Raw genomic sequence first — 14,119 nt, forward strand, 5'->3', positions numbered from 1 at the left:
TTAGCCTCCCAGAACTGCTCTCACTACTTACCAGAGATGATAGCTGAAACTTCACTGGAAGACACTATAGGCAGCAAAAGCACAGCCAGCCCACACAGAAAGGACAGCAGCTTCTACTTACAGGTGAGCCCAACACTCTATATATTCAGGTACAACCAATCAGACCCAAGGAGAGCATGTAAAGGAAGAGCTTCCCTTTAGCTGCTGGATTTATGTGACAGCTCTCCTCTTTCCTAATTCCTTCTTCCCCCAATTTTATTTTTTTTCCAGGGTCTTACATATTTCCTCTCTGTTGTGGGTTTTTTTTTTGTTTTGTTTTTTGTTGCTGTGGGTTTTTGTTTGTTTTTTGTTTTTAAAGTGGGGAGGTAAGGACAAGGATTGCCTTTACCCTGAGGATTCCCACTGGGGAAGTGGGACTTGGAAAGGGTCAGCAGCACCCTTCAGATCTGCTAGCCAAGGCTTTCAAGATGACGCCCCCTGGCTTGTTCCTCCTGCTTTCTTGGGCTTGGCTTTGCATGTACTCAGCCGCCCTCCCCGTGGCAGAAGAGAGCATGACCCAGGGCAGGTGCCCAGCGTGGCAGAAAAACCTGCTGATATGGAACAGCAAATATTGAGGAGGATTTTCTCAGGCTGAGCTCTTCTCTTATACGGAGAAGAGGGAAACACTTCTGCATAGGACAGAGCAATTACCTCTGTGGAAGTCAGCCCTGCTTTGCACACTGGGGCTCTGCAGTGCCCCAGCAAATTCCCCGCTCGCTTCCTTGTGCCTTCCCACAGCTGTAAGCACCCATTCTCAGTCCTACACGTTTCCATGGTTCTAATGGGATGGAAGAGCCTTTTTGTGCAAAGTTACCCGTTTGCATGCAGCTACACAAGGCTTGAAGTAACTGCAGGAGGTTAGGAAACACTCCCTAGGCCTCCTGAGATGACCTGTGGGGAGAAATGATCTCGTGGGAGGGACTGCGATCAACAGCTGGGAGCACAAAGTCTTCAGCACAGCTGGGCCTGGAAAAGGATGTCTGGCCATAAAGCATCTTTAGATAACATTATAGAGCTGAATCAACATTCTGAGCTTGCGTTGCCTTAATTATTCCAGTTAAAATTCATCCTCCCTGCTGCAGACAGCTGAGAGAAAGCAAGGGAAAATGCAGCAGCACCAGTAAGGACAACTGAAGCAAGGGGAAAGCACTTACTGTCCTCACTAAGAGGATCGAGTGCTGATAAGCAGACTCAGGGGGATTGGAAGACAGGTTTACTCCTCCTTCTCCCACAGGGACTTCTCACAGTAGCTCCAGGCCCCGCTCAGTGCAGTGATGATAAGGCACAGCTGAGACCCCATTAACATCATCTGCTTCTGAAACTACCTGGAATATATCAGCATTAGCAAGTCTCACCCATTGGAGCAGTGCTTTGAGTGGGGTCAGACTTCTGACACATGCTGCATTCCCCTTGCAAATGCTATGAGGGGTTTCAGGACTGCATGACTGAAAGTGTGAGTACGAAATACACCAGTGATGAACAATAAGGGTGAGCGAAAGGCAGGAAGGCACAGAGCCCAGCTTCGTTAAGGTAGTCTTTATATTTTGAAAAGCAATATTAAAAAACACTGGAAAATGCAAGATAAACGTAACAGTTGCTTCTACAAGTTTTAACCTTGTATTGCTTGGCCATTTTGACATATAAATTATTGCTTACTAGCTCTCATAAATACACAATACAATTAATATGTACAGAGGCAGACAAGCATGTAAGATGAAAAGGAAAACATTGGCGACGTTGATTCTGGTAAATCAGATTATTTCATACATACTGAGTCTCATAGCGGTGGATAACTACTAGCTGTAGTCCCTGAGAAGTTAGGTAAACACCTTGGTTTGGGATTTTCTATTTTATTACTCTTAATGCAAGCTGACAGCATTATGGCACTCAGAGAGAATGTAACAAGCAGGTGTTCTTCCTCAGCCCACTGACTTCATCCCAGTACTTCTTAACGGTGTAATACAATGACAATAAATAGGCTATGCAAATAAATATTACTCTGCTAAAATGTTTAGTATTTACATCTTTCTGTATCAGTTTACAGCCACATCTTATTGTTTTCAATACCCTCCTTTTTTTTTTTCTTTTTTTTTTTTTTTTTTTTTTTTAATCAGTATCATGCAAATGGAGTTAACTTCTATCTCAGGTGGAGCTAGAATTAAATGTGTCATGGAAGCTTTTTCCTTTGTTTTGTCTAATTATTCCTCCTAGCTACTCATACAAATAGGCTGAGTACCTAACCACAGGTGTCTCAGAAGATTCCTGAATTTTATCCACGTAATACAAATGTGCTATTGGAGAGGGAAGAATGACTTAAAACTCACAGTGTTACCTGTGCTGGGCCCTGCAGAGACTGTGGGGCCCCCATCTCATTCACAGGGTTTATTTCTCATTCGCCGACCACCCTTCAAAGTGCCTGTCTGACTGCAGCTCGGCTCTGTGATACTTCAGTTGCTGAAGGAAGACTCTATTTGTTACAGATTATCTCTAGATTTACGTTATTTGCCTTTCTTTTAAGGTAACAGTTGGAAGATCCATCTTTTCAATGTGAGATTGATGCACCAAAGTTGGGCTTCCAGACCATAACATCATATTCAAATATTTCAAATATGAAAATTAGTTCATCAAGTTTTAAAGAATAGTCCAGTTAGCTATAACACAGATAATGTGCTTAGTGCAGGCTGTGTGCCTTCAAACTGGTTTTCTGCCAGCTGTAAGGGCTGACAGCACCCGATTCAGTATAGAGTTGCAGTGTGCAGAAAGCTAATACCCAAGCTGGCCTGTAGCCCAGTGGTGCAGCATTACCCAGCCACTTAATTCAGCCAGAGAGGTGCCTTCAGGTTGGCTTCAGCACACTTTCCAATCAATGCCTGAGCAGTCATCTTTTTTTTTCTTTTTTCTTTCCCTCTTCTTTAATTTCCTTCGTTTATCTCTGGCACTGCTGCTGCTTCATCAGCAGTAACCATCGCAGCTATCACAGAGCTGAATGCAGTGAACCACGGTACTTTGTTATGCTCCCTCTTTCACATGTTTCAACAAAACAATTTGTGGAGTAGAGTACTGTATGAGCTAGTGCATGCAGTCAGGTCCAAGCTCTTAAAAATAATGCCACATAATGAGATTTCACAAGGGGGAGCTCAAAAACCAGCAAAAAAAAAAACAAGTAATACATCAGGGTGGGGATTCAGGGAGTGCTGTAGCCAGAGGAAGAATTGCAACAAAACAAGAAGCAAACACAACCCGTGGTTTGTGTTCTTACACTGCAAAGGGAGCCCAGTGCAGCTAGCGTCCTCATCTGAACAGTTTTGGTCTGTTTGCACAAAAGAGTTATTTACAGTATCTGCAGCCTCATCTACAGAAGAACATAGCAAATTTTTACTCCATGGCCAGCAAGAGTTTATTTTTTTTGTTTTTTTCACTGGGTAAAAAGAAGATTTTTTTTCTAAAAACAAAAAATCATATAGGATTTGATAATAACAAAGTACAAGCAAATACATTTCTGAAACATCTGTTTCCTTTACAATAGATCTATACAATATTTCACAGATGGGAAAACTGAACGCATTCTACAGATTCCCCCACAGACTACCTATTAAAGCTGTTCTTTAATCCCTTTAAACCAGAGATAAAACTATGATGAAGAGCGTGCTACTTCAGTAGACCCACATTTCAGTAAAGCAGCATCTTCTTGGAAGTCTTTCTTGTGTGGAACACGTGCAATAGTGAAAGGAAAAGCAGTGCAATGCATCCAACTCCCTGCTTTGCAAAGGGACTGTTACTACAAGTCTGTGTACAAACCAGTGCCAGAGTAGCACGCTGCCTATTGCCTGTGGCATACACCAGATTATTTTGGGGTAACTTCTTCACACTAAAAACCAGAGCTGTGGTGATAGTGGTGCTTAGGCTTAGGTCAGTCATAGATAGGACATTAGAAATGCCATCTTGGTATGTGCTCAGAACTACTCTTAGCTATGTGAAATTGAAAAGGACCCTAATACTGAGAGCTTGCTGTGTATGCAGGTGGTTCCCTGGTATCCTGCAAGGGGTACTCCGCTGCTCTTTAGAAACTGGAAGTGTGTGCAGGTGAGGTTGACATCTTGCCTGCTGGAGTAGAGTATTTCCAGAAGGTTAGTTAGGAACGTGGGTGAGCCTAGGCATTGCCTTGGAATAGATACAAAAGAGGCTGTAATCCAAACTGGTAAAAAAAAGCTCCTGCTATGACAGTTTATTGCACATTGTCTGCAGAAGCTGATACTAAATCTGAGATAACTGAAAAGGAAGAAATGAATGTTTTTTTGGTGTACAAACAATACAGGAACTGTAACAAGAGTGGACTGGCTCTGGTAGTGTATTCTATAAAGCAGATGCTTGAGGGGCCAGAACAGTATCAACTCTTTAGTTCTGACCTCCAGATCATGACAGGCTCTTGAGTTTCACCTGGTGCACTACCTTTTTGTGTTTCCATTCCTGGTTGTCTGCACTTATCTCAAACAAGATGCTCTGGTGGACTCAGGGGAGCTGCACAGATTGCACAGTATTTTTGGCAACCTTGAATTAGCGAGGTACATACTGTGGTGAACTGAGAATCCCCTTGCTGCATGTTGCTTGCGGAAATGTTTTGCTGCTGTGACACGACACTTCCTTTCTTTCTAATACTGGCAGAATCTGCACTGAAAGCTACACTGGACCAAACAATATTTTCACAGAAACCAAGCTCCTGAGCTCAAAGAATGCTGCTCCGTTTGATGACAAGTGGGTGACCAAGCTTGTCCTGCAGCTGTGCGAGCAGCTCCTTTGCTTGCTCTGCCTGATTTTCCTGTGCATGTTGTGTGAGCTACTGATAAAACTCAGTAAACTGTTCTCATATAGGGAAGCAACATGCTTAGCATAAACATTCACTTAATTCAAAGTGCTGCAGTTACAAGGTATACGAAGCTGTGTACGCTCACGCTCGCGGCTCTATCCTGTGAGAAAGCTCGAAGAGAGCTTGCTGGTTGTCGATGACATGCAGGTGGTGGATGTATGGCTTCAGTTCATGATGTTCTTTCGAAGGAACTTCATTGCCTACAAAACAGAGAAAGAGAATGGGTCAGAAAGCCAACCCTTGTCTGCTTTTCATTTCTGTGAGCCATCACAGCACCTCCAAGCCCCCAGTGTGCCACCATGCCAAGGGTTGCACAGCGAGTTAGAAGACAGCTGTTCTTTCTTGGGTGCTTAAAAGGCAAAAGGAGTTAGCTGTGCAACTTACAACTTGAAGGGTGGCTTGAATAGCAGTTACTTTCTGCTACAGTTTTGTGCCTGGTACTAGCCTGGGGAACTCTCTGCCTGTGAAACCTTCCAGCAGCGCTGGTGACCAACAGAAATGGAACACAAAGAGCTACATCCAAGGCTGCTGAGACCCACTGAGACAGGCAAACAAAACGATGAGATGCATTACCCTCTGCTGCTGACTGCTGACAGGCTGCCAAAGGTAGAAGAGCTCTGCTCTAGTCCATCTAGTATTACTATCAATTAAAGAAGAAAATGCTCAAGACTCCCAGAACCAATCAGCTTAACCCACACACTCCCTCCCTCTCTTTTGTTTCATTATCATCCTTTTTTCCACGCTCTCCAGCTACACCAACAGCTTTCCAGGAACCGACCATCCTCCTTAACTATAATAAGCACTATTTGAGGCAGTGTAACTAACACTGGATGTCAAAGCAGCAGCTTCTGCATACAGCTGCTAATGGTGCTTCTGGGCAGCTGTTTTCAGGAGCTATTTCCAAGCACCTCTCTGGCTTCAGAAATGTGGGAGAGAACATGAGAATGTGATAAATCTGTGTCAGAACACATCAGTGACCTTTCTATTCTCGGGGAATAGGCTCGCAGCAGCTGTGCTGCACACACCAAGGAACATTTGTATTTCTCATTAACACCTGAAATCACAAAAGCTTGAATTATGTTATTTGTTCAGGCTGCTTTGCTTGATTTTGGAAACACAATTATTTGTTTTCAGGATTTAGTATGTAAAAATAAAATATTATTTCCATTAAAAAGGCATTTCAGTCTTGCTTGGAACCTAATCAGCTTCTAATCCAGAAACAGTTTGGCCTGCACGCTTAATACACTTGATACAGTTCATAAGCAATAATAATGTGCCTTGCTTGCTTTTGTTTCATTTTTTTTTTTTCCTACAGTAAGATGCCTGCCACTCTCAGGCCAATCTGGGAGTTGATGCAGTAGAAAGATTCACAATCCTGAGAGCAAAATATGCCCACTAGAAGGGGAAACTGTCCATAAAGTCTCAATAAATATTCAGTGAATTTATTTCATGCCTAAATGAATATAACAAAAAATAAAATGCCTGTAAAAGCTGCTTCCTAAATGCCAGCTTCACAATAAATCAAGTTTGCAGTAAAATAAAATAACAATCATGCACTTCAAACTACCAGATTATATGATAAATCTTGGGTATTAACCTCAGATTTATGTTGCAGTATTTACAAAACCACTTAAAAAAAAAAATGAAAGATTTGCAGAGAAGCTGCAAAAAAACCTGCATCATTAAAGGTATAAACGCTATAACTTTATAATGGCAAATAAGAGACATTCTAACTTACAGAGGTGCAGTTTGGATTAATCACTATTTCCTTCAGCACCTGGTTTAACAGAATAAAAACAGAAAAGGTATGCCCTTCCCCCTTTCCCATCCTTTCTCTTAATATATATCAAAGCAGTACAAAAACCATAATGGTAAGCAACCTTTGTTTAATAAAGATTGTGCATACGTATGGTAATTTTATAGAACAAAGTGTTCAGCAAAGCTCTTAATAGTACCTATCATTCTCCATGGTACATTATTAATACGTTACAAATTTTTAATATTCTTTTTGTCAGGGTCTGTGCTCTGTGCTGACAGCTGCTGAAAATACAGCTTGAAAAAAAAAAAAGATTCAAGTTCTTTTTCCCCAACCATGAAAATCCTGCATTCAGGCTACAGCAAAGTTCTGAAGCTCTTTGGAAAAAGAGTTTTTAGTGGCCTTAGTTTTAGTCATTAAATGTTTAGTATTTCTGGCTTAAAAACGATAACCACTTCCTCAAGCAGTGCTGTGTTTGTCCCCTTCCTGCGTTTAACCTCTCCGCAGAGAATGAGAAATGCTGAAGAGGAGAAAAACAAGATTTTTGCTCTGTTAGCAAAGAACAAAGCAAGCTAGGGTCTTCTGGCATGGATCCTTAGGGTCAGATTCTCCGGTGTCTAACAGGGTGGAAAGCAGAAAAGAGAAGCCTTTTCTGCATAAGTTCTCCAGTATCCAAAACAAGCATATCTCAACTTGCAGATTTTCCCTGTCAGGGGCACAAACATAGCCAACTCCTTTCCACCTAGTCAATGAAACCCAGAGGATCTTAGCGTCTTCAAGACTTCAGCCGCTGCATGAAATGTTCATTAAAAAAAACCAAACAAATACTGATGGCGGAAACCAAGTGAAAAGCCATGGTAATGACTAACATCTTTCAGCATCTGGAAGCCCGGACATCTCATAGATTCATGGAAAATACCGAGGTAATTCAATAGCCAACAACCAGTGTTAACGCTGTAAAAAGGCAAAACAAGTAACAAATTCTGGCTACTCACCAAACTGGTTATTTCTGCAATGTCTCAATGACCGAACAGTGTCTGCAATCATGTGCTGCAAAGACAAGACATAAAACATCAGTGCAAAAGTCTGAGAGGGATGCTGTCACAAGAAAATTCTGAAAAAACTCCCTGGCTTACACTGTAAAGTGCAAAAAAAAAAAAAAAAAAAATCAACTGCAGTAAAGTAGAAAGTGAGGACAGTGGGAGAACAGGTCCTTATTGATATTGCACAGATTAAATGAGAACAACTCCCTCAGAGCCCATGGCAAGCAGTAATGAAAAACAGCCATACAATTACTTATTTTTGTTCCTGCGACTTCTATTAAACTGAAAGCCTACAGGAAGAAAGTCTTGCAGGTTGGCTGGATGCTTCTGATCCATCTCATGCTTCTTGTTCATTATCCAGGGTTTCCAGTAGTCTACAATCTCTCCTTCTGTCTCCACAAGTTTTCTAACTAGGCCGTAAGTCTTTTGTGGCACAGATAACACCTCTGTGTATGTCTGCATGCTACCTACTACAGTCAGGTCCCAGTATGAGGCGTTTTTCTGTTGTATGATAACCAATACACAAAAATAACAGCCTACAGCCCAGATTAAGGAAGTACTCTGACATCTCTGTAGATATGTACCAAGAAGGAAATAGTGCAGGTACACCATTTGGAAAAGGTTGGTGCTAACAGGGATACGTAACTCTCTTGTCCAAAACAGAGAATTTTGTCCCATTTTGACAGGTCAAAGTATAAACACAGCAAAGCACTAGGTATTTTCTACACTCACAAGTTGACTATCTGCAGAACATGAAACAAAAGACAGTCCTAGGTAATTGGAACAGCATGCTGCATTGCAGAAGAAATGATGGTGAACCAGTCTTCTCCTTGTGGCTCTAAGAAGGATGTACTTTTCATTTTGCTGGGCTTTCCAACCACAGAAGAAAGATTTTAAAGTTCTGAGAAAACAAAGCCTTGGAAAAATGGAATGTAAATTCAGAATACCACTAGAAAAAAATCTGACTTCAGGTCTTAGCAAAGCATTAATGATTGCTTTCCATAGTTATTCAAGATCTACCTCAAGAATTCACGTACAATTGATGCTGGAATTAAAAAAAAATCCCTAAACTTGATTTTTAATTCTTCTTTCCAATGCAAATATCAGAAATAAGGAAGATCAGGAAGATTTGTTCTTAGCTGTCAGCTTCTCCCAGTTTACTGTGGTGACAATGTACATGGTTTCAGCAGCTACTGATGCTCACATTCCCCTGCGGTAGAATAATGAAAGCCATCTATGGATCACTGTTAACAGAATCATTATTGATCTGGAAGACCACTGCAACTGCCATATAGTAATGCCACAAATACGGTGGAGGAGGAGATGAGAGTCCTGCCTTGAATATTCACTGAAACAATAGTAGAGGAGTGGAACTTGATGCTACATAGGATATTTCTCTTTGGTACTTCACAATATACATCTGCAAATATTTCTCCTCTGAGTTACAAATGTCTGTCCATTTTTATTGTTCTAACAACTCATAACTAATGATACATTACTTGCTTTGATGAAGCATTCTTTTAAAACAGTTTTATTTTTCTGTTCTTCTGAGGTACAATAAGTTTTGGATGTTTCCTTAGATTATGCACGCTGTGGTTTAACCCAGTAGGTGGCTCAGCATCACACTGTCATTCACTCACTCCCCCCCTTCCCAATAGGAAGAGGGAGAAAATCAGAAGAAAAAAAAAAGTAGAACTCATCAGTTGAGATAAAACTACTTACTAAGGGAAAAGAAAAAAGATAATAGTTATGATTATATATATATGTATATATATAAAGTATATAGCAAGTGATGCAAAAGCAATTGCTCACCACCCCTCGACCAATGCCCAGTTAGCCCCCAAGCAGCAGAAGAGAGCAAGATGAACTCCCATTCCCTTCAGAACTCCTTTTGCATAACGTCTTATGGTATGGAATATCCCTCCAGCCAGCTTAAAACAGCTGTCCTAATTCCTTTCCCTCCCAGTCCTTGGACCCTTTGCTGCAAATGGCCTTATCTGTACAACACTGTTTAGCAGCAACTATAATATCAAAAGTGTTATCAACTTTTTCTCCTAGACCCAAAAAATAGCATCATACCAGACAAAGAAAAAATCCAGTCCCAGCTAAATCAAAGACAACGCAGAGGAAATAAAAATATTTAAGATTGGTTTCTTTCAGGCTCAGGTCCTCAACTTAGGAAAATTGGGATTGTTCACTATAAATCAGTGAAGTACGCTAATTTTGACTAGATGTCACCTATAAAGGTGCTGAAGCATCGATCTTTTTATTTATTTGACTGCTTCAGTGACCTAAAAGTGAAAAAATAGAATTTAGCCAATAACTCTTCACAAACCTGGTAACTAATTTAAACAAATTGCAGCTAGCAGTAATAATGTAACAGCTCATGTGAACTGCTTGTATTCTTCTCACATCTCCCTCAAAAATAAGCAGAGGTGGAATGAATTAGTTGTCTTCAGCAGATTATCTTTAAGATCAGAATGACACAGAACAGCTCAACTCTCACCACCCACAGAGGAGCACTTACAGGACCTCTCCAAAAGAGAGAGCTTATCACAAGAAAAACAGCACATCTTTCTTGGAATCCTCTTCATATTCCTTCTATCAGTGAATCAAAGGTGGGTTCTTGTTTTTTTGCTTTTTTTCCCTATCTCTTGTACTTCATTCTTCCCTGCAATCACGGGTAGCTATTGTGCTGATGCCCCTGCACTGATTATAGTGATGTTCCATTGTGATGTCCTAGACTTCATTGTCAATAGTGTGAGTACTGGGAGAGCTACAACTTCCACTGATACTGCTGCTATAACATTTTCCAGCTGCTACCCTTTGAATTTGGCTTTTAGAAGTAAGAGATCCCATTATCTCACAAACTGTCATTCTTTGCTGTTTCACTTCAGGTGGTCAGTGTGGTGTCCATCTCAAGACAGCCTCTGGATGTGATGGTCTGGCACCAAAGAATCTATCTGTGTAACACTCTCCTAAAGCAGAATCCCAAATCTCCCTTCTTTACTAGTCTAATTAGACTGCCTGTTCATTACCAGCTCTCTGGGATGCAACTGTAATACAAAAAATTCAACATATTCAACTAACATTTCCTGACTGTTTAAACAAATGGTTGCACACCATTAGTGTGATAAACAACACCTTTCTTGTGGGTTTTCAGCCTACCATATACCTTGAGATTATTAGTACTTCTTCAATTGATGAAAGCAGAAAAGAACAGGCTTGGGAGTTGCACAAATATTTGGGGTCTGCAGAAAATCTTCAGCTCAGTACTGAAGGTACTGTGTAAGATGTCATTATCTAAACCAGTAATGGCCACTGACCTGTATTAGAGTTTGCTGGAGTGTGGCTAAGACATGTCATTGTTAAGATACGGGTGATGGCTGCCCACTGAAAAACACTGAAGCTACGTATCAGTAAATACAATGGAAATATCTTGAGATGAAACGGAAAAAGACTGTCTTTTCATTTATTCCTTCAGATTTAGTATAGGAAGAGGGTATGAAACTAAACATTGATCTATTGTAAACTAGAGTTTAACTAACAAGGAGTTAAATAAACCACTGCAATCCCTTCAACTTTTGCTATTACTGCATAACATTCCAGAGACAAAAGATCATCTCTTTTTCTTCTCTTTGCAAATTCACTTCTTTCTATTTTGAATTAACTTTGTCTTCACTGCAATCATGTCATGTCAAATCAAGTTCAGTCACGGTAGGATTGCTGTGGCCATGATGATCTAAGAATATAAAATAAGCAGGGATTGCAGTAAAAGATTATACATTTTATTAAGCCAACTGGTATTACTGGGAAAAAGAAAACCAATGGTTCAGACAAACAAATCTTCCTTCTGGTCAGGTGTTTAATGCAGATCTGAAATATTTCAAAAATACCTACTCAAATGAAGACATAATAAACCATCTTTGCTTTGAAATTCCTAAGTAGAAACTCTATGCGTTTATGACAGTGAGTAAGTTTCTTCCCCAAAGCAGTAATCTGCTATGGTAGAATAATTCTTTTCTTCTTTTTCTGCAACAGTAAATTTGCAGGTGAGGTTCAGTGGCTTGATCCAAACTAAGCAGGAGCCAATGTCAACCCTAATTTTTCTCAGAGGCCAGAAAGAGCTCAGTGTAATGTAAAACACCCAGGAAGACTTCCTTGGGACAAAGCTCTTACAAATTGGAAAAAAAAAAACATGGGCATATACATGGAGATGTGTAATGTATCTTGTTAAGTAAGCTCATGCCCACAGAACTTAACAAGTGAACCACCAGGATACATATACTATCTGAGTTACAATTACACCCATAATGTGTAATGTCTTCTAAGCCTTCACTTCAGTTGCTTGCATTCATATGGATACAGGCAGCCATGAGACAGCAGGTTCCTCAGGGTGTGATCTGACTAACAATTCAGAGGAAGCATCAGTGTCAGCAACACTCACCCCATCAGCATCACACAGACTCTCCCCCATTTAAAAGACCCATTTATGTTTTTGCATTGAAATAATGAAATCTTGGCTCACTGAAGTCAATTAGTAAAGGTCCCACCACCTCTGGAGATACAATGGTGACAGCAAGGATAGGAAATCTTACCAAGCAAGCCCAGCACACATTAAATGTATACATGATTAAACAACAAACAAACAAGATCTGGCTAAGACTCAAATAAGAATCAGATCTTTCGTATTTACTGAATTAATATATGGGCCAGTGGGGGGATTTCAGTAACAATTACTGTGCATCAAGGGCTAGTTTAATTTACATGTTAATTGGATGAACTTCCAAGAGGCAATGAAGAAGAACATGCTAATGAGTTTTATGCAAACACTTAAAGGTCAAACAGTTAATGGACTTGGGACAAGAAAACCTTTCATTAAATGCAAATCTGTGTTCTCCAATTCTGCAACAATTTAAGGTGCAGAAATCAAGTAGAAAACACAAAAAGAGGGTCTCAGGTTCAAAAGTCAAAGTCCACATCTGCTTATAAGTTGAAGGGCAATGTACATTATGATGGGATGTGGAAAAAAAAAAGCTCAACATCTGGTTCATGAATAACTCCCAGTTTGCACGATGTTCTCAAACAAGTGTAAACACATGGAGAAACTAGTTAAAAACAACTCCCCAGCAACAGCCATCTGGACTCACAGTCTCATGGCACATCCAGAGCAATCAGGAAGAACATTTTGGTTCTTGATCAAATACACCAGCCCAACAAAACCAAAATTTCTCCGTACCAGCACAGTTCAAATATATAAGCTATGGCTTTGAGCACTACAAAAATGTTATCAGCAAAGACTTGGTGCAAATTAGACAAATCAAAAATTCATTGGGAATATCATGCCAGCGTAGAGGTGACATCATGATGGTATAGAAGAGCCCAAAGATATTAAGTGGCATTCTATACAAGAGTTAGTATAGTGGTGTGTACATTCAGTTTGAGTTACACTTCAGACATTCATTTATTCATCATCTAACATAGATCATAAATTTTACTTTAATCATGAGTGGTTAAACTAGAGATACCTTCTCTTTAGTGCCTTGAGACAACAGAAATCAGAGAAAACTGGAGAATGTAACCGAAGAGAAAAAAAGTACAAGGTGGTGCAAAGGAACAGATTCTCCTGAGAATAAATTGAGGCAATTGTACAGCCCTGATTCTGGGTAACTCTGGCTTAACCATTCTACAGAGAAGTGGAGAGGAATGAGTGAGAAGAGCAGAGGAAGGGGCAGGGGAGAGTTCAACTGTCAGCTGTTTTATCCTGTTTGCTCTTTGAAGCAAAGTTAACCTCTGTTTACTCAGAAGAAAGCCTTTTTAGTCATATAAGATAAGGAGGGGAAAGGAAAGAGGAGAATAGGAACTTCTGTGAAGAACAGGAATGATAAAATAAAGCTTACCAGCTTTTCAAAATTAACAAGGTTATCCAGAAATGTTTTATTTCCTTCATGAATGAATGTTACATCTGAAAAAAAAAATTAAGTGAAAATAATTATTTGGCAGGACTTTGTTGTTCTCTACAAAGAAATGATATTTCTAAACAGCAAGTAAAAGAAAAAGATAGGAAAACATCCCATTAAAGATTATCAAAATAGCTTACAAAAGGTGAAAAAAGCTTAGCATAATGATATGCACTACATAGACATCAAAACAAGAGGATTTTCAAGTCAGAGCCCAGAATTCTTATTAAACCTGAATTACCTATGAAGTGCGTGTGGTGCAGAGAATGACTGGGTGTAAGAGAGATACCCAGCTTGGCACACCTGCTCCACATGCCTGCAGGATAGATCCAACCTGGGACTGTGCCCAGGCTGGGACTGAGCCCCCAAGCTGTGAGCTCCACAGAGGCACAACACAAGGCTTGGGGGCAGTTCTGACACTCCCTTTCTCCTTCTCCATTGCGACTCTCTGAAGTAC

At 40.3% G+C, this 14,119-nt stretch overlaps 1 protein-coding gene across 4 annotated transcripts in view; it reads right to left on the reverse strand.

Moving 5' to 3' along the window:
• Window positions 1-1,560: 1,560 nt before the first annotated feature.
• Window positions 1,561-14,119, reverse strand: part of RAPGEF5 (Rap guanine nucleotide exchange factor 5) — a 150,855-nt gene continuing 138,296 nt past the window's right edge. For all 4 annotated transcript variants that reach the window (XM_085226174.1, XM_085226177.1, XM_085226176.1 and 1 more), the window contains 3 exons: window positions 13,603-13,667; window positions 7,655-7,709; window positions 1,561-5,103 (listed from right to left, as the gene is read on the reverse strand). In XM_085226174.1, coding sequence (XP_085082300.1) covers window positions 4,985-5,103; window positions 7,655-7,709; window positions 13,603-13,667 — 239 coding nt within the window. In that variant the 3' untranslated portion in view covers window positions 1,561-4,984. The remainder of the gene's footprint in view (window positions 5,104-7,654; window positions 7,710-13,602; window positions 13,668-14,119) is intronic.

The sequence above is a fragment of the Meleagris gallopavo genome, chromosome 6, assembly GCF_905368555.1.
Source record: "Meleagris gallopavo chromosome 6, MGAL_WU_HG_1.1, whole genome shotgun sequence".
NCBI lineage: Eukaryota > Metazoa > Chordata > Aves > Galliformes > Phasianidae > Meleagris > Meleagris gallopavo.